General features: G+C 41.2%; 1 protein-coding gene across 5 annotated transcripts in view; it reads left to right on the forward strand.

The window, feature by feature from the left end:
* Window positions 1–19,484, forward strand: part of vps53 (VPS53 subunit of GARP complex) — a 188,242-nt gene that overhangs the window by 69,898 nt on the left and 98,860 nt on the right. For all 5 annotated transcript variants that reach the window (XR_010968530.1, XM_068008319.1, XM_068008320.1 and 2 more), the window contains one exon: window positions 10,115–10,210. Coding sequence is in view for 4 of the 5 variants with exons in the window: in XM_068008319.1 (XP_067864420.1) it covers window positions 10,115–10,210 (96 nt within the window). In the remaining variant the exon portion in view is untranslated. The remainder of the gene's footprint in view (window positions 1–10,114; window positions 10,211–19,484) is intronic.

Genomic DNA, 19,484 nt, shown 5'->3' on the forward strand with positions numbered 1-19,484 from the left:
TCTTGGATGAACCCAAATGTACCACGCAGATTGAAGGCGCAATCATACTTTTGTGAACCTGGTAGGACCAATCTCCCCTTGGCTCTGTTTCTCTGTACTTTGGCTAAATTTAGTTTAGTAGGTTTTCCTGCCGTAGGAAGTTCAGAAACCGGTTTAGAATAGTTATGGAAAAGGACGAGGAACAATCAAGTGTAAAAATACTTAACTGGAAGAGGGCTAATTTCAGTGAGTTGAAAAGGGATCTGGCCCAAGTGGATTGGAATCAAAAATTGGTGGACAAAACAGTAATTGAACAATGGGAAGCCTTCAAAGAGGAGCTGGTTCAAGTGCAGAGTAGACACAGTCCCACGAGGGGGAAAGGAAGGGTATCCAAACCTAGAGCTCCCTGGATGACTAAAGATAGATATTAAAATGAAACAGAAAAAGGAGGCTTATGACAAATATAAGGTTCATAATACAGTAGAGAACCAAGCTAAATATAGAAAGTCCAGAGGAGATCTAAAAAAAGGAATAAGAGGGGCAAAGAGAGAGTATGAGAATAGATTAGCGGCTAACATACAAGGGAACCCAAAAGCTTTTGATAAACATATAAATAGTAAAAAGGTAGTCAGAGGAAGGGTGGGACTGATCAAGAGACCAAAAAGGAGATCATCTTGTGGAGGCAGAGGGCATGGCTAAGGTACTAAATGAGTACTTTGCATCTGTCTTCACTAGAGAAGAGGATGCTGCCAATGTCGCAGTAAAGGAGGAGGTAGTTCCGATGTTGGATCGGATAAAAATAAAGAGGAGGTCCACATCCTAGGTTACTGTGCGAAGTAAGGGTGGAAATTGCTGAGGCTCTGGCCACAGTCTTCCAATCCTCCTCGATATAGGGGTGGTGCCAGAGGACTGGAGGAGTGCAAATGTTCCATCCCTGTTCAAAAAAGGGGAGAGGGATAAACCCGGCAACTACAGGCCAGTCAGCCTAATGTTGGTGGTGGGAGAACTTTTAGTGACAATAATCCAGCACAAAATTAATTGGCACTTGGAAAATATGGGTTAATAAATGAAAGCCAGCACGGATCTGTTAAAGGCAAATCGTGCTTGACTAACTTAATTGAGTTCTTTGATGAAGTAACAGAGAGGGTTGATGAGGGTAGTGTGGTTGATGTTGTGTATATGGACTTTCAAAAGGGTTTGATAAAGTACCACATAATAGACTTATTAGCAAAATTGAAGTCCATGGAATTAAAGGGACAGTGGCAGCGTGGATATGAAATTGGCTAAGGGACAGAAAGCAGAGAGTAGTGGTGAACAGTTGTTTTTCAGACTGGAGTGATGTTTACACTGGTGTTCCCCAGTGGTTGGCATTAGGACCACTGCTCTTTTTGATATATATTAATGATCTGGAATTAGATATACAGGGCATAAATTCAAAGTTTGTAGATGACACCGAACTCAAAAATGTAGTAAACATTGAGATGGATAGTAACAGACTTCAGGAAGACATAGACAGACTGGTGAAATAGGCAGACACATGGTAGATGAAATTTAAGTGTGAAGTGATACATTTTGGTAGGATGAATGAGGAGAGGCAATATAAAGTAACTGTTACAGTTTTAAATGGGGTGCAGGAACAGGGAGATCTGAAGGTGTATGTACACAAATCTTTCAAAGTGGCAGGCAATTTGAGCAGGCTGTTTTTTTTAAAAAAGCATATGGGATCCATAGCTTTATAAATAGAGGCATAGAGTACAAAAGCAAGGAAGTTATGCTAAACTTTTATAAAATACTGGTTAGACCTCAGCTGGAGTATTGTGTTCAATTCTGGGCACCACACTTTAGGAAGGATGTCAAGGCCTTAGAGAGGGTGCAGAAGAGATTTACCACAATGGTACCAGGGATGAGGGACTTCAGTTACATGGAGAAGCTGAGGTTGTTCCCCTTAGAGCAGAGAAGGTTACTGGGCGATTTGATAGAGGTGTTCAAAATCATGAAGGGTTTTGATAGAGTATAAGAAGAGAAACTGTTTCCAGTGGCAGAAGGGCCAGTAACCAGAGGACGCAGATTTAAGGTGATTGACAAAAGAGCCAGAGGCGACATGAGAATTTTTTTTTAACGCAGTGAGTTGTTGTCATCTGGAATGCACTGCCTAATACGGTGGTGGAAGCAAACTCGATAGTAACTTTCAAAAAGGAATTAGATAGATATTCGAAGGGAAAAAAATTGCAGAGCTATGGGGAAAGAGGAAGGGCGTGGGACTAATTGAATTGCTCTACCAAAGAGCCAACACAGGCACGATATGTTAATTGTATCGATATGATTTATATCAATTAGTGTTAATTGTATTCAGCTGGTGTGTATCAATTAGAGCTCTCTTGTATCCATATATAAGAGAGCTTATCTGGGGTGTGGTGTGGGTAATGTGGAGCTCTGTGAATAAAGGCTTGGAAGCAACTGAAGACCAGGCTGTAGTAGTCAATTCTTCACCGGGCTATTCAGCTTATAACACAATGGGCCAAATGGCCACCTTTCTGTGCTGTATCATTCTATGATTCTGTATCTTTTATCTTCCTGAATCACTGTGCTTGCACTGTCAAAGGGAATCCTATGAATGATATTTTTCAGCCTGGACATTATATGGTAATGAGAGAGTAAACTTTCCACCTCTTAATGTCTTGCCTAAGGCCTACTGTAATATGGACATGATAATATCTAATCAGGAATGCAAGCATGGGACTGTGATCATGCCCAAGTAGATACCACTTTAGGAGATCAGGTAAGATCCTATTACACAATTTCACTGTGCAAGCAACTGGTATTTAAAGGAAGGGCCTGAGACTTTCCCCAGTCAATCTTTTACCGTGAAATCAGGGCATGATCCCAAATTAAAGTCAGTAGGTGGGGGGGTCTTTGGGTTCTAAAACCACCAGTAATATGTCATCAGCGCATAAGCACATTTGGTTCTCTTTATTCCTCGCCCAAAGATGATACCAGAACTGAGAGGTTATAACAATCAGGAAAGATTGAACAGCCTGGGGCTCTTTTCTCTGGAAAAGAGAAGGCTGAGGGGTGACCTAATAGAAGTCTTTAAAATTATGAAGGGGTTTGATAGGGTAGATGTAGAGAAAATGTTTCAGCTTGTGGGGGAATCCAAAACTAGGGGTCATAAATATATTCCAATAAGGAATTTAGGAGAAACTTCTTTTTCCAGAGAATGGTTAGAATGTGGAACTTGCTCCACATGGAGTATTGAGGCATAATAACATTGATGCATTTAAGGGGAAGCTGGATAAGTACATGAGGGAGAAAAGACTAGAAGGTTGTGCTCATAGGGTTATAAGAAGTAGGGTGGGAGGAGGCTTGTGTGGAGTGTAAACACCGGCATAGAGCTGTTGGGCTGAATGGCCTATTTCTGTGCTGTAAATTCTATGTAATATGCATTGCACACTAGGATTGGTGTCTATAGATAACATCAGAAAAAAACTGCCTCACTGTATAAATGTGAGCAAAGGGGGCTGCAGCTGAAATTACAGTACTGCTTTCTGAAATGGCTCTGAAATATAAATACACCATTAAGGGTTAATTTCCTTGCAGTATAGCACCTTTGTTTGTCTCTAGAAAGTGTATTACAGCGTTTGAACTTTCCAAATTGACCAATTTGAAGTTTTAAAAAAAAACATTTCTGTATAGGCAGCTTTGAACTGTTGGCTGAGTTGCCAAGAAAAATGTATATGGTCTTCTTCAAAATCTCAATGTTAGTGTCTGGTTTCAGTTTATTTATGCACAAGAAACTTCCATTACATTTTCGGCAGACAGTGTTAGTCAGATGCTAATGGTCCTTGACAGCCAGACCTCTGAACTCTTTCCGCATTCTTTGTGACTAATTACTTTCCTTGTGCCCACACGCCTGTCAGCAGTGACTAGCCTCCTTCAGTCCCTCAGGCTAGTGTCTGGGAATTTGCTGAGAGTTGGGTAAGAAAAATGAGCAGAACCTGCTGGTGGGTAGAGTAAAGATGCTACACTCAGTGTGCTACTGTCCCAGTTTTAAACCCTGAGTCAGTGCATGTAGGCGTGCTGGGTCCTGCTATAGAATATGGAGAACAAACACGCAAGTAATGAACAAACGGTAGATTTACAGACCCACATTTTCCACCAGTCTGCAATGCTTCTCTTCCAAATAGGTAAGGCCAGTTACACTGTAGAGTACATCTGCCGTTGGCTGGTTCGTTAGCGTAAAGATTCCTTAAGTCAGTTCTGATGAAAGATCATCGACCTGAAACGTTAACTCCGTTTCTCTCTCCACAGATACTGCCTGACCTGCTGAGTGTTTCCAGCATTTTCTGTTTTTATTCCTTAAGTCAGCATTCCTTATCTGTAATTGTTTTCCTTGCTTTTGACTTGAAATTGAATTTTCTTTAGTTTTATTATTTTTCCAGCTCTTTTACTTTGCAGAGGTGATAGTCACCATATATGATCTAGCCCATAGCATTCCCCTTGCCCCACATTAATGCTGCTTTGTCTTTGGGTGTGATTTTTATAGCGTGAGTTACAGAGTGTCACCCCTACTCACAAACCCCTAAGATGCAATCCTTTTTTTTTAATGCCTGATGCTGTACCTCGCAGCTAAGCCAAGAACTAATGCAACTTACGGCCCCGTTGTGTTGCAGAATAGCTTCTGCGATCTGCTGGTGCTCTAGAATCTGCCCCATTTACATCACAGGGTGGATTTAAGAGTACCAGCACCAACAGATAAAGACTGCACATGTGCAAACTTATGAATGCACAGTTGTTTACAAGTCGTGAGCGTTAGTTACATCGTCCGGCTGGGGTGAGTTCCACACAGGGCTGCAAGGTGAAAACCACTATACCGGCCTGAGCCCTCCGCCTTTCTGCTGTTAGAAAGAATAGCTGCTGTTTATCCTTGATGTTGGTGGCATTTGAACCATCCTCCTCGATGAAGGATATTGTGTTTTTTTTGGTGGGGGGGGGGGGGGGGGGTTGGGAAATCAGAGAGGAAAGAATATAAATTAACCTGAGATAACATTTTTCTAAAAGAGAAGTAAGGCAGGTTGTGAAGTTATAGTAGTGTTCAGTTGGATCATCAAAATCTAGTGTCCAATTTAACATTCCATTCTTTAGACTGAAAAGGAACTATGACAGTAAATACATGGAATAACGTGCAATTACTCACTACATCAGCACTCTGCCCTTCTATTTTTCTTAAAAGTAATGTTAGGGTTCTGCAGCGAAGCCTGTGTCCACCCATTTTAATTGCATGGACGTGCCAGAACGCTCTCTTGTCAGCATATCAGAAGGTCACTTGAGTCGGAGGGTCGTGGGTTCAAGCTCCACTGCAGAGTTCAAGGCATAGACTGACACTTTGGTTTGAGTGCTGTATTGTTGGAGGTGCCATTCCTTTACATGAGATGTTAAACCACGGTCCCATCTACCCGTTCCTGTGCTTCAGAGGGATGCTAAGGATCTTGTTGGCACTGTTGAAAGCAGCTCAGGAAACTCCCCAGTTGTCCTGGCCAAAATTCACCCCTCAACCACAAAAAACCCACAATTAATTGGTCATTCATCTTATTGCTGTTTGTGGGATCTTTCTGTTTGCATAATGGCTGCTGCGTTTGCCCACATAGCAACAGTCACTGCATTGCAGAGTAATCCATATGACATGTTTCTGACAAATGTGATAAAGGCATTACATAAATACAAGTCTTTCCTTCAGAGAATCAGGGCATTGGAATTACATTATAGTGGCATAGAACTCTGTTGTCTGCAGACTGCTTTTCAGATTTCTCTCGCTCTTTCCGATTCTGCTGCATGTTTTAGCAGACTCAGGGAAAAGAGATGGGGAGAATGACCCTAAAACAATTTGCAGGCATACAATGATCATCGTAATGTGAAACAGAATTGCTTTCTAAAAATGTCAGACTTCCAAAAAGATTGGGCATACAATCTGATAGCTGTAGGTTAATTTCTGGTACAATGCTGCTGGGTGTCAAGTGATTGCTGGCAATTCTCAGCAGTCGGTGGTACAAACTGTGAAAAATCAGTAATCAAACTGCAACAGCTGTACCTTTTGTATCACCAAAAGAGGGAGAATTTTCTCTTTTATTAGAATCATTTTTAAAAATTGTTTTCCTTATGTCTCCACCTCTGCTGTCTTACTCTTCTCCATTTCCTCCAGGCAGCAGTGTAAGATTAGGGTGTGGATTTTTCCAGTCAGCCAGTCCTGCTCCTTGTCAAACAGCCGATAGGGGCCATGGCTCTGACAGCAGGATAATACCTTCACTAATTTTTATTTTCCAAGATCAGATAGATAGATATTTGTTAGGCAAGGGTATTAAGGGTTTTGGAACCTAGGCTCGTAGATGGAGTTAAGATACAGATCAGCCATGATTGAATGGCGTAACAGGCTCGAGGGGCTGAATGACCTACTCCTGTTCCTATGTTCCTGTCCAGTGCACTGCGACTGGGATTGGGCAGTTAGGGATGGGGACGAAGAGGGGCTCTTGTCTGGCGGTCTGACCACAAACTGAAGCTAGCTCCTTCAAGACTGAATCTTTGTTCGATCAAGGATTGTGAGGAAAGTTGCAGTTGTACTGTACATAGCAATCTAAGGCTGCTTTGTGTTTCCAGTGTGCAATGCCGGCATAGACTGGATTAACATAGCCACATTGATTTCTTGACTTTTTTCACCAATTCTAAAGCTAGTTCTAGGTCCCAAAATATGCAAATACCATGGATGACGACATGATGCACACATATTATATGCATGCACACATCATACAGTAAGAAAGCATTGATAGTGAAATCTTGATACTTTGTCTTTACAGGGCATAGGTACAGAAATCAGACAGGCCTTTCAATATGCTTTGTTGCTGAGCTGCAATGTTGGTGTTTAACCTGTGTCCTGCTGTATACTGTGGAGGACTGGAGTTAAACCCGTTGCCTGTGAAATGGAAGACTGGTTTGAAATGCTTAACCTCTTCTTCAATATGCTGTGGAGTCAGCTTATTGCCACTTTTGCATAGATGCAAAACAGGAACCATAGAAGTGCGAGTATAATTATTTTCAGCTTAAGGCTCCATGGAAACTCAGTTTTCAGGAATCAATTATTGAATTGAATTTGTAAAAATGACGAATAGGTTCACGTTTACACGCGACTATGTTGTGGACAGTCTACAATTTCCTGTAGTGGTAGAATGTAAATAAAACAATATTTTAATATGATTTTTTTCCAACATATTAGTGAGCCATCCTGTTTAAAAGCAGCAAATCTTTAGAGTGCCTGAATGCTGACTTCATTGGATGGTTGGTCATATGGCTAAATCTAACACTACTCTTCTTTATGGATGTATAGTGCTGTACGGATGGAATTACTGGACCACCCTGAATCTTTGAGAGTACTGTGTTAAGCTTGCAGTAATATATTTTGATGGGGATGTGTTGTACTGTAAATAACCAGAAAGAATGCTTGTGTTGAGGTGTATGTGTAAAAATACCATGAAAATTGGTGCATTTGCCTCATGAGTTTTCTTGTCCTGGCCAGACTGTTATATTACACCCCCAGTTATACATAAAAGTACGACCTGCACACTGGTTTTTACTTTTATACTTCACTCATTGGAGACCCTTTGAATAGCATTGTGTGGTCCAGTGTATTTGTTATTGCTCCCAGGCAAGCAGTTGACCTTTTTAGTACAGGAATTACCTTTTGGACAAAGTCATCCGCTGTTTCACGCCTGGAGTGCAAAAGCTACATATTTGACCATGTTTCTGTGTGTCATGGATTAAGCAAGTAATTTGTAGCAGTTGCAGTGGTATTGTATTGCATCTATAATGACTTCTTTGTCGGCACAAGTCTAAGTTTGGATTTGAGCATAATGTGCATCGATTGCCAGCGAGCAACATTTCTGTTTTACAGGGCTACTTATTTTTATTGGTTTAATGAAACATTGGTGTGATATTTTGTGACAATAATAATACAGATGCAACTTATTTGCAATATTAACAAAAATTTGAAAGTAATTATTAATTAACTGACAAAAGCAGCTTTTGAGAGAGTCTTTTGAAAATTGGAAGTTTGCCAAGTTAGATTCCAAGCTATCAGAATTAAGTACTGCAGGGAGACTAGAAAGGACCGTAAAAATATTTGAACCATCACTGGTGGTTGCTGTTTGATGCAAGCGCCCAATGGATTGCCAGCTGCAAACTACATAATTTTGTGACTACTTGTTTCCAGGCTGGTTTTTGAATTTTAGGTCGCAGACCCTTTTGTGTCATTCTGCATAATTGCAATTGCATATAAAAGACTTGCTATATGTGTCCATTCAATCCCCATAAATGGCAATTGGATAAAGGATATGATGATCCATACAACGTTGTTGAAAACTCAGGCAAAAGATCAAAGCATATAGTGTCGGACGTCATTGAATCTGAAAAGATGGTCAGGGAAAAGGAAGCGAATCAGAAAATAGTGATTAGGTGACACTAAGTTCGAGTTTAAAAAAAAACAGTTGATTGGAGGAGGAAAGGAAGTCTGAGAAGGAATGTGTTTCACAGTTTTGAGCTCCTGGGTGGATTAGTATAGGAGGTATGATAAGTCTTCATTTTAACACAATGAATGCTTTTCTGTATTACCTGCATAAAAGATGAATGTCAATGAAAGAGATTCATTAACCTTTTAGTTCAAAGGTATTTTGTACCCTGTGTCTGGGTCCTTCATACATACATACATAATACATATATATATAGAATGCAGCTTAATTATTACAACCTTTGCTCCCTGGAGTATAGTATGACTGATTAACAATAATAAATGTGCAAAACTGCTTTGTGCTGAGTTTTTTAGTTTGGTTTTAATAGCAACTAAATAGTCACAGCTTTGACTGGGGAGATTAAGATTGCTAAAAGTATTTAGGTTATGTTTTTATTTTGGGACATCCTTTTCCTAATTTTAATTAGAAATAATGAGGGGGTAAATTACACTGAGTGTTTGTGCTTTCATTTAGACGTCTTGGATGCTGGAATTCTTAATAATGCAAAATATTTACTTTTCCACTGCCTTTTGGGGTAGCAAATGTTTTAGTATGTAGAATTGAGCATTAAAATCAGGGCAACATGATTTTGCGGAAGCAGATTAGTTCTGGCTACCATGTAGGATTTGGTATGTTGTAGATGGGTATTTGAAGTAGTGACCGTGATCCTTGACTTCAACAGACCTATAATAGTTTTAATAGCCTGTTCCGACTTTCTGCTGAATGGTTAAAAAAAAAAGCATTCACAATGTCTCCTTCCTGAAAGGAAGTATTCCCATTTGTGACTGTTAAAAACAAGCTGCCAAGCATTGCCATTTAGGGCCTCCTAGCTGGAAGGATCTTGTTCATTGATGTCTGAGGGTCATCAGTTATTGCAGTGAAGACTGACATTCTTACCAGTATCATTCCCAATGCAATGGTAGCATTTTAGAACATTTCGCATTGATCAGGATTCTGGTTAAAATATCTGGAGAGTAAGCTCTGTTCCTACCAACCTGTTTTACAGATGGAAAACAGTGTTAGAATGTAGTTGTGAATTTACTTTAGATATATGCATTCTACAGACTTTTCTGCTGTCTTGGAACAGGATTTTTGTCCAAACAAGTAGACAAGTTTTGATGATGAGCTTTATATGTCTACTCATTATCTGCTTTATCAACATTAGAAACTGCAAGCTGGCAGAAAATAAATTAACTTGCAGTTCAAGTGAAAGGAAAAAGAACTTGCATTTATATAGCACCTTTCACAACTGCATGATGTCCCAAAGTGCTTTACAGCCAATGAAGTGGAACAGAGTATGTTATAATCGGTGAAAGAGGTGACGGATTATATCTGGGAGGGATATTGCTGATCTTCCACAATAGAGGAGAACAACAGAAGTAGAACTCCATGATTTCTTTAACTACATTCTTACCGAGTGTGGTAGTTTATATAGTGGCTGTAAATTAAACTTAGCTTTTTATTAGTTTGCCACATTTGTGTGTGGAGTTATATTGGAGGCCAAAATATACTTCGTCCCCGAAAATGTTTTAAGTGTTGGTGAATTTTTGTATATTAACTGACTGCTCTCCTTTCTCTATTGATAGAAAAAGCCAGAGCCAGAACCACCGTCTACAAATCCTTTCCTGGAGGATGAAACCGGAGTAGAATGTGGCTCAGAGAAAGATGGAGACCTGGAGAAGGTAAGGAGAGGGACAAGAGAAAAAGACAAGTTGCGCTATTTAATTTAGGTAATCTGCTGCGTTAATGTTTTTTTTGATGTTGAAAAATGCTCAGCCTTGTGATGCATTGCAGTGCGGTCGTGTGCAAGGTTTCTTACTTCCAATTTTGGCTAATGTTTTAAAAGAAAAATACACAGACTCCTGTCACTGCCTGTACAGTGTCCCAACTGGGAATTGCACATTCTGATTTTTTATTTTTGCTTTTGTTTTCTGATTTGCTTGTGATGGGGGAGGAGGGAATGGACCCATTAACCCAGGATGAGATATGTGTAGCTGTACCTTATACACTGATATATCATTATTGAAGATATGGAATAATATTTAATTAACACAGAATCATACTTAAATTGCATTAACACCGAGGCCAATAGCAGGAACAGATTTCTGACCAGTGTGCCATTTCTGCACTTGTTAAATATTGTGTAACTTATGGAAACCCTTTCACTTCCTACAAAAACAAACTGTTTGCTTGGACGCTGTTCCTGTGGTGTGGTTTGCATCTTGTGAGCGCTGAGGCAGAAAGAATTGTGTAAATAATGAGTAGTATCTAATGTGTCTGGATTTAAGTCATTCTTGTTTTACAAAAATTGCAGTAAGTCCAAGTTGCTTTTCTGGATGCAATTCTTCTTCAGAATGAAAGTTCCCTGCTCTTATGTCTTTTAAAGGGGCACTGTCACTTCCCTGATAGCTCAGCAGATTTATTCAGTGAGTAGCTGATCCTTACAGACAGTAAAAGATGTGCGCTCCCTCTTTGGTGCGTGCGCTGAGTTAGCTGATTTCAGCTGTGGCAGCAGTAGAGTTGTTACAATTGGACTGGGCTAGGGAGTGGCAAAATCACTATTCAGCAATCTCTGCTGTGTGTGTGTGTGTGTGTGTGTGTGTGTGTATCTTGGGTGGGGACAAGATCGGGCTCATTCGTGACAATCCTCATGATAGAATAGTCCGCACCATTCACTATCTACGCTTTCACATGAATAATAGCACTTTGATAAGATACAGGAGGGCGTCGGTGGAGCTGTACCTGGCATTATGTTCAAGAGACTGGGGAGGGGGGGAGCAGGAATTAGCAAGGAAAACAAAAGTCATTTTCTTGACAGCCCATTTTTCTGTTTGAGGAGGGAAAGAGCTTTGATTATTTTCATATTCAAATAGCTACATGGTATGCGTGGTGGATCCAAGGATTCATTCTGTTTCAGATCATAATCTCTATATTATATTTTGTATAGGAATTTGTAGCTGTGCCTGGTATTGTAATAATTTAAAATGACATCTGTGACTGCTTTCTGGGAACAATTTCTGTTGCCTTTGTGAAGCAGAGGATACACAAAGTGAGTTTGACATTTAAGTGCAGGGTGGAGGAGGGGATCAGTCTGACTTGTTTAATATATAAATATAAATATAAATATATATATATATATATATATATATATATATTTGGACAAGATTAAGGGGAATGGAATTTGGGGGAGGTAGCAAATTGGATTAAAAACTAGTTGGAAGGGAGGAGTTAAGGTCAGTTTCTCAGAGTGGTTGAAAGTGGGAAGTGGTGTCCCACACAGGGTCCAGTTCTGGGACTGCTTCTCTTCACTCTCTACATCAATGATTTGGATATAGGGCTAGAGGGAGTGGTGTCCAAATTTGCAGACTATACTAAAATAGGAGGTATAGCAAATAATTCTGAGGACCAAAAGAAGCTGCAAAGGGAGATTGATGAGATGGAATGGGCAAAAAAGTGGCAGATGGAATTTAATAAAAATAGTAAATATGAGGTTTGGTATCATTTTGGTTACAAAAGAATGTAATAATTATACCTTTTTAATGGGGGAAAGTTGGGTAATGTGGAAGAGCAGAGGACTTTTGGGTTCAGATTCACCAGGCATTAAAAGCAGTGGATGAGATCGTTTAAACAAAAACTAATGGAATGCTAGGTTTTGTGGCAAGAGATATAGCCGAGATATAATGGTGAACAGAAGACTCAAACCTGTGCTTGTCAGTCGTCTATTGACCAACTAGTGACTATATCCTCCTTGGAGGACAGAGGTCTTTGGGGTCAAGTTAGCTCCAAGGTGACATGCTTGGTGATGGGAGAATTGAACCGACTCGATGCTTTGAGGCAGATTTGGTAATCTGATACGTGAGCCTGCCAGGTCCGTTATTAATGATTGACTAGCCAGTTTGGCTCATTAATGGTGGGGTAGACCTGTCAAAGTAATTTTATAATCAGTCAGAAGAAGGAGGTCAAGCAGGAAAAACTGATTAATGCCAATTTTCTTTACCCCACCCCTTTCACATGTTGACCAGTCCTTCCGCTTGACCAACCAGCTAATGTGCCTTTAGGGAAGCCACAGAATTCCATTTTTATATTCTTTTAAATGTAGTGCTTTGGTGGTTTTTTAGAACTCAACCTTTTTTTATAAAAAAAAGACTGGTTGTGTTTTAAACTATTGTACAGTACAAAACCATGGTTAGGAGGCCAGAGGTTAAAACCACGTGCAGACTTCTTAACAATATACACTCTGTACATAAAATGACGCTGTCCGACCCCTGTATTTAAAAAAAGCTCATCGTTACCACAAACTACAACCCAAAGGAAATTGTACAACATTAGGGGGGAAAATTGGATAGGACTCACCTGCAATCTGCGTTGGAAATCAGCGTTGAACGAGGATTCCATGCAATTTGCACTTTCCACCAGCAGGGGGAAGCTCCAATCTCTTAAAGGCAGGCTGTCTGTTAGAAATCTCTTAAAGGTAGCTGGTACCTGTTATTTGCTGAATATAACAGCCTGCTGTCTGCATGGAGTCTGAACAGAGATCAGACATCGCACACGTAAAGCACAGATGCAGGTCCCATCCCTATGTTTACATACTGATGAGTTATATTAAAACATTGAATAAAGGTTGCGCACCGCTAAATCCCACATCCTCCAATCTACATGCCAGACCTCACCAATCTGCCGATCTGAGAGTCCGTGCACCAAGGTTCTCTGCTGATGCACCAGAGGCCTTGTGCAAGAGGTGGACAGAAGGAGGGACATCCTATATCTGCGGTGGGGGGGCGGAGGAGCAAGAGGCCCTCCAGACATACACCCAAAAGGCAGTGGGAGGCAGTAAGGGATGAAGTCAATGCCAGGCGCACAGCATCATGAACATGGATGCAGTGCAGGAAAAAGTACAATGCTTTGACATGAGAGATCAAGGTGAGTGAGGTCAACTGTCAAGTGGCATCTCCTAGCAACTGCACCACGAGCCGCCTCCACGCACTACGCACTAAACCCCCAACACCCACCTACCAACAAACTCTTTCCATCAGCACTCAACTCTTCCAATCAGATGCTTCCTCTCATCCTCACACATTACCACTGTTGCAAGCCACCGACCCACAACTCACAGGCCACACACACTGGCAGCGAGTCATACATGACAGGCACATTGCCCAGACACACGTCCTGCTTTCTTGCAGGAGATGGTAGCGCATATCAGTAGGCAGCAGGTGGCAGTGGCATTCAGCCCCTCGAGCCTGTTCCGCCATTCAATGAGATCATGGTGGACCTGTGACCTAACTCCATATATCCTCCTTATCTCTTAATACCCTTGGTTCACGGAAATCTATCAATCTCAGATTTAGAATTCGCAATTGAGCTAGCATCAACTGCCGTTTGCAGAAGAGCTTCCCAAACTTCTCCCATCCTTTGCGTGTAGAAGCATTTCCTCACTTCACTCCTGCACGTCCTGGCTCTAAATGCCAGGCTATGTCCCCTAGTCCTAGTATCCAAGTATAGGAGATCTCCAAAAAAAGTGACAAATGTCTCGGCAGCCAGAAGCAATAATCCAGCCACTAACCTGTAAATCCTGCATGGTCCCTTTAAATAGCGCCGGTGGGGGGTCCTCCCGGCACGCTAAGACACGTTCAGATGGTTGGGGTTAAGACTGTGTGTTGAGTTGAGCGTTAAGTCCTAAAATGATGTGTATCACTTTAAATCAGCGTTGTACACTAATTGAAGCCATTTTCTCCCTACTTTACATGATTCCAGCGTTCGTTATCTGCGCCTGCGCAAACTCCTATACCAAGTTGGCATCTGGTTAACGTCACGCAGGAAACCCAAACAACGGGTGCTACACGGCCGAATTTAGCGCCCAATCAGTCTTTTCAGCGAATGCTGCAAATAAAGAAATGATTCAGTACAATTTTAAAGGAGGTGCAGAAACAGAGAGACCTGGGGATGCACATACACAAATATTTGAAGGTGGCATGACAAGTTGAGAAGGCTGTTTAAAAAAGCATGTGGGTTCCTGGGTTTTATTAATAGAGGCATAGAGTACAAAAGCAAGGAAGTTATGCTAAACCTTTACAAAGCTCTGGTTAGGTGTCAGCTGGAGTATTGCGTTCAATTCTGAGCACCACACTTTAGGAAGGATGTCAAGGCCTTAGAGAGGGTGCAGAAGAGATTTACTAGAATGGTGCCAAGGATGAGGGACTTCAGTTATATGGAGAGACTGGAGAAGCTCAGGTTGTTCTCCTGAGAGCAGAGAAGGTTAAGGGGAAATTTGATAGAGGTGTTCAAAATCATGACCATATTGACAAAGCAAATATGGAGAAACTGTTTCCAGTGGCAGAAGGGTCGGTAACTTGGGGACACAGATTTAAGGTGATCGGCATAAGAGCCAGAGGCGACATGAGGAAACGTTTTTTTACGCAGTGAGTTGTAATGATCTGGAATGCACTTCCTGATAGGGTGGTCAAATGTAAGGAATCTTACAACACTAGGTTATAGTCCCAACAGTTTTATTTGAAAAATAAAATTTTTCAAATAAAACTGTTGGACTATAACCTGGTGTTGTAAGATTCCTTACATTTGCCCACCCCAGTCCATCACCGGCATCTCCACATCATGATAGGGTGGTGGAAGCAGATTCAATAGTAACTTTCAAAAGGGAATTGGATAAATATTTGAAGGGAACAAAATTTGCAGGGCTATGGGGAAAGAGCAGGGGAGTGGGACTAATTGGATGGCTCTTTCAGGGAGCTGGCATGGGCACAATGGGCCAAATGGCCTTCTGTGCTGTACCCGCTATGATGCTATGATTTATCATTGAGCTTTATAATTGGCATGAAAATTATCTGCTCTCTTTTGCAAGTATGTACTGAGAGGATGAGTAATTTTAAAATTGTCAAATTCATTCAGTTTCTTATTGTGGGTAGTGCTGTAGTACAATTCAAGGCAGATATTGGGAGTGCAGTGACCATGCATACGTATAAAGCCCAAAAATTCCTCTCTTTTTGGAGGAAATTAATACCTCGGCACTTTTACTTTAGTGCCATGGTTCTGGAAGAACCATGACTTTAGAGTAACGCACTCTCCTTTTTACTGTATCCACTGGAAAGTCAATTGGAAGAGGCCCATATTTTCTACACCTCCGACCTGCGCTCAAGGGATCCACGCAAAGGTGAGGGCTGGGTACTATCAGAGGCACAGAGTTCATCTCCGTTGTACAGCGGCAGGAGTAACACATGATTTCTGCCAGTGACACATTGTCAATGTAAAGGCGCCTACTAATTAACTAGTCATTTCTTTATAAGTCTACCAAATTCTGTGATTGAAAGGTTAAAAATGGTCTGCCTGCCTATGTAGGATTTGAACATCGGCCTGTTCTATGTTCTGTTATTTTCTTGAAGTCCTTTGGATAAATAAAATCCACCTCAAGGAAGATGCTGGAATTTGGAGCTTTGATTTATCTGCTGACTTTGCTTAGTTAATTAAATTGGAACAGCAGGATCACTTTCCTACCCTGAGTAAGCTAGATTCAAAACCACCAAAAATGCTGCTAAGAATTAGGACGACTTGTTTTTTTTCCCTCTTGAGTGGAAAAAATCTGGCTTTTGTTAATGTTAGTTTAACGAAGTTGCACTGTATAAAAATAATTTTGTAAAAATTCAGCCATATAAATAGTATTCCTAGCCAACTTAAATTATTTTTGAACATCTGTTCAAAACCAGGACATGTCCACCATTTTTTAAAACAAAATTCTCCCCCTCCCTGTCTCTCCCGAAGGTGCTGACTCATGCTGGGCATTAATTCTATAGACACAATGCCCATTTATCAGTGCATGAGTGTTGGCATACTATTTTTACATGAAGAGCATGACCAGCCAAGTCCCATCCTGACCTTACCCGATATCTACAGACACACTTTCCAGCTTTGTAGAGATCAGGAGCCATAATCTTGGCTGGTTTTCCTGTCTGTAACCCAGGATGCTGAGACCAACTGTTGTCCCACCTGAGATTGCTAGCCAGAGATTGAACTTTGAACTTTCCTGGTCTGTATGGTTTTATACATGTCCATGTAGTGCATTTAGTAACTGATCCTGGAATACTAAGGTGCACATTTCTATATCTGCTATACTGATGTTGGGAGGGTGGAAAGAGAACAAAAACAAAAAAAGATGTTTCTCATCCTATTCCTGGTGCTGTTTACTGTCTAAGTGAAACTTTTGTTGTATTTTTTGAAAAAGCTGCTATAACGATGCTAATCTCAGTGCAAGTCTGTGAGGAGAGCAGTTGTTGCCAGCCATATGTGGAGCAGAAATGGGCGATAAGCTTATACAGCCTGTTGCTGCTTCCATTCAGCACTAGGGCTGGATTTCTAACAAATAGTTATATCTAGCATCGTAGTAATGAAGAAGCCAAAGTGAGTGTCAGAGGTTGCTAGGCTTTTGGATCTTGGAATCAGGAAATTTTAGTGATGGATACTATAAATGTCTGTGTTTGCACGAAAAGGTTTAAACATCCATCCAAAAACTGCATATAAAAATGATCCTTTAATAAGTCTAGTGCTTAGAGTAGGTTTTAACTTTAACCAGGATGAATTTAGCCCTACAGGCTCTTGGGGGGGGGGGGGGGGGGAAGCATTTCGGCAACAGTATTAGATGCTGATGGCGATGGCAGTCTTCCCTTTGCTTTTCCTTTGTGCTTTCAAGAAAGCTGTCAGTGCTGGGGAGTGGGGGGTTTTTTTTGAACTTGCTGGATACAGTGTAAGCAAACTATTCAGGTTTTGCATGACCAGATATCAGAGAATAAAGCTCCCTGAATTCTGCACCCAAGAATGTTGTGTAGCCCCAGCCTCAGAGATGCATCCTGACCAAAATATAAAGGCAGCCCTTTTCCCACCTTCTCTCGTGCTTCTCTGCAGTTGGCAGCTTGTGAGTGTGACGCAGGATTATTGGTACGTTTTTTGTCTTGTCTTTGCTGAGGGAGTTCAAGCACTGTGGCATCCCTGGATGACATAACTAACATCGGAACTTGCCATGCAGGGAGCAACAGGGAAGTACCTCTGTCATACTGTTCCATGGCACTGTGCCACCAGTCCTCCCCACAGCGTCAGATTCTGCTCCCTGTATGGTCAAAATACACAGCGATTTGCAAAATTGCTGTACGTTACCATTAAGAATCAGCGCAGTATATTCCTAAAGTGTGGTCTGGTATGAATTTTTACTTTTTGTCAATAAAGTACCCAAGGCAGATACACGGCCACTTGGAATTTAGTTAACAAAGTAAAAGGTGCCGCCAATGGAATGTTTCCATGCAATTTCTCATGTGAAAGGGCTCTTAACAGACCTTTCTTGTGACCTTGGTCACCCTTCATGCTTGGAAGGAAACTGCAGTCTTTACTTCAGTCAACTGAATATTTTCCTCTTGTGTCTGAATTTCAACACAGGAACAACTTCAAAGCTGCCTGCTGTTTATTTATAGTCTAGGTTTTCTTGTTAGCTGCAGTGGTTTCATGTCACATGCTGGGGGATCGGGCGAGAATGGCTAAACATCTCTTCATGAGTGTTCTCAGTTTTCAAAATATGAAGTAAATTTTTGATCAAGATTCTACTTTAATCGACTTTACTTATCAGCATAGTGTGCACACAGACGGTTCTTGTTCAAATTATTGATAGCTTTCATTAAGGAGTTTTTTTTTAAGGTTTTAATACTTTGAAGGTGAACATCTAGCTTTTTGAGCAACAATGTTCAGAAAAGATGTTCTGCAATCTAACGTAGCTGTGAAATCAGCCCAGGTTATGGAGCGGTGGGGAGAACTGAACTTCTAGATTTAAAGTTGATGGCAACTTGGGCCAATTGTTAGCTTTCTTGCCTCTGGGTTAGAAGGTTGTGGGTTCAAGCCCCACACCAGGATCTAGGCACATAATTCAGTACTGTAGGTGTGCTGCATTGTCAGAGGTACCATCCTTCAGATAAGATGTTAACCTGGAGTCCTGTGTACCTGTTCAGTTGGATATTAAAGATCTTGTGGCACTACTTGAAGTAGAGCAGGGAGTTGTATTCCTCCTTCAGCCAACACCATCAGTTAACAGATAACTGGTCATTCATCTCATTTACTACATAACGATAGTCACAGCACTCTAAAAGTTGGACACTGTGCAAAACACTTTGCGCTTTGACAATGTGATACATTGCGATATAAATGCAAATATTTCTTTCTTTGGCAGCCCTGCTCTATTGCCAACATAAATACAAAGCAGATTGCAGGCAGAGACTACTGTGTTTCTGACTTATGGTGAGCTAAACTACTGAGGCATTATGCACCCCCCCTCCCCTCCCACCTGTACAGATCATCTAAGTGGTTGCATCCATGCTCAGCTGTATGGACCTTCCCCTGCCATTATGGAAGGTAGAACCCCTCGGGAAGTAGTCACAAACGGGTGACTTGAGAACAGCTGCTAAAGTAACCGCACCACAATATAAACAGAACATTTGAAACGTTGCCGTTGTATTGTGTGATGCTGTGCTAGTGCCACCCAGTTCCCCAAGCACAGGACTCTCACAACCGACTGAAAGCCAATGCAAAACTGCTGGGCCTTGCTATCACCCATTTTTAATAGGTTTTCTGGGCTACCAGTTTAAGGGAGTCCCGGCGGTTTTGCATTTGGCTTGTAACTGTCTGCGTAAAACTGATGCTCGTCAATCCTGGTGGCACTAGTGCGATACAAAAGCATCTATAACAACAGCGGCAGCCTTTGCCTGGTCAATTGTGTCTCCAGATCACTGTATTTAAAGAGAACCCTCAATATGATTTGACGCTCCAAATTTACAGTGTTCTAAAACTTTCGTGATGATATTATGAAGACGTAGTTTGTGTGCTGATACCAGTAACTCTGCTCTTTGAGTTTTGCTGGTGTGATTGTCCAAATTCTGAGGCAAGGAGCAGAGGAAGGTGATGTGTGTATAC

The sequence above is a fragment of the Heptranchias perlo genome, chromosome 28 (assembly GCF_035084215.1).
Source record: "Heptranchias perlo isolate sHepPer1 chromosome 28, sHepPer1.hap1, whole genome shotgun sequence".
Lineage (NCBI taxonomy): Eukaryota > Metazoa > Chordata > Chondrichthyes > Hexanchiformes > Hexanchidae > Heptranchias > Heptranchias perlo.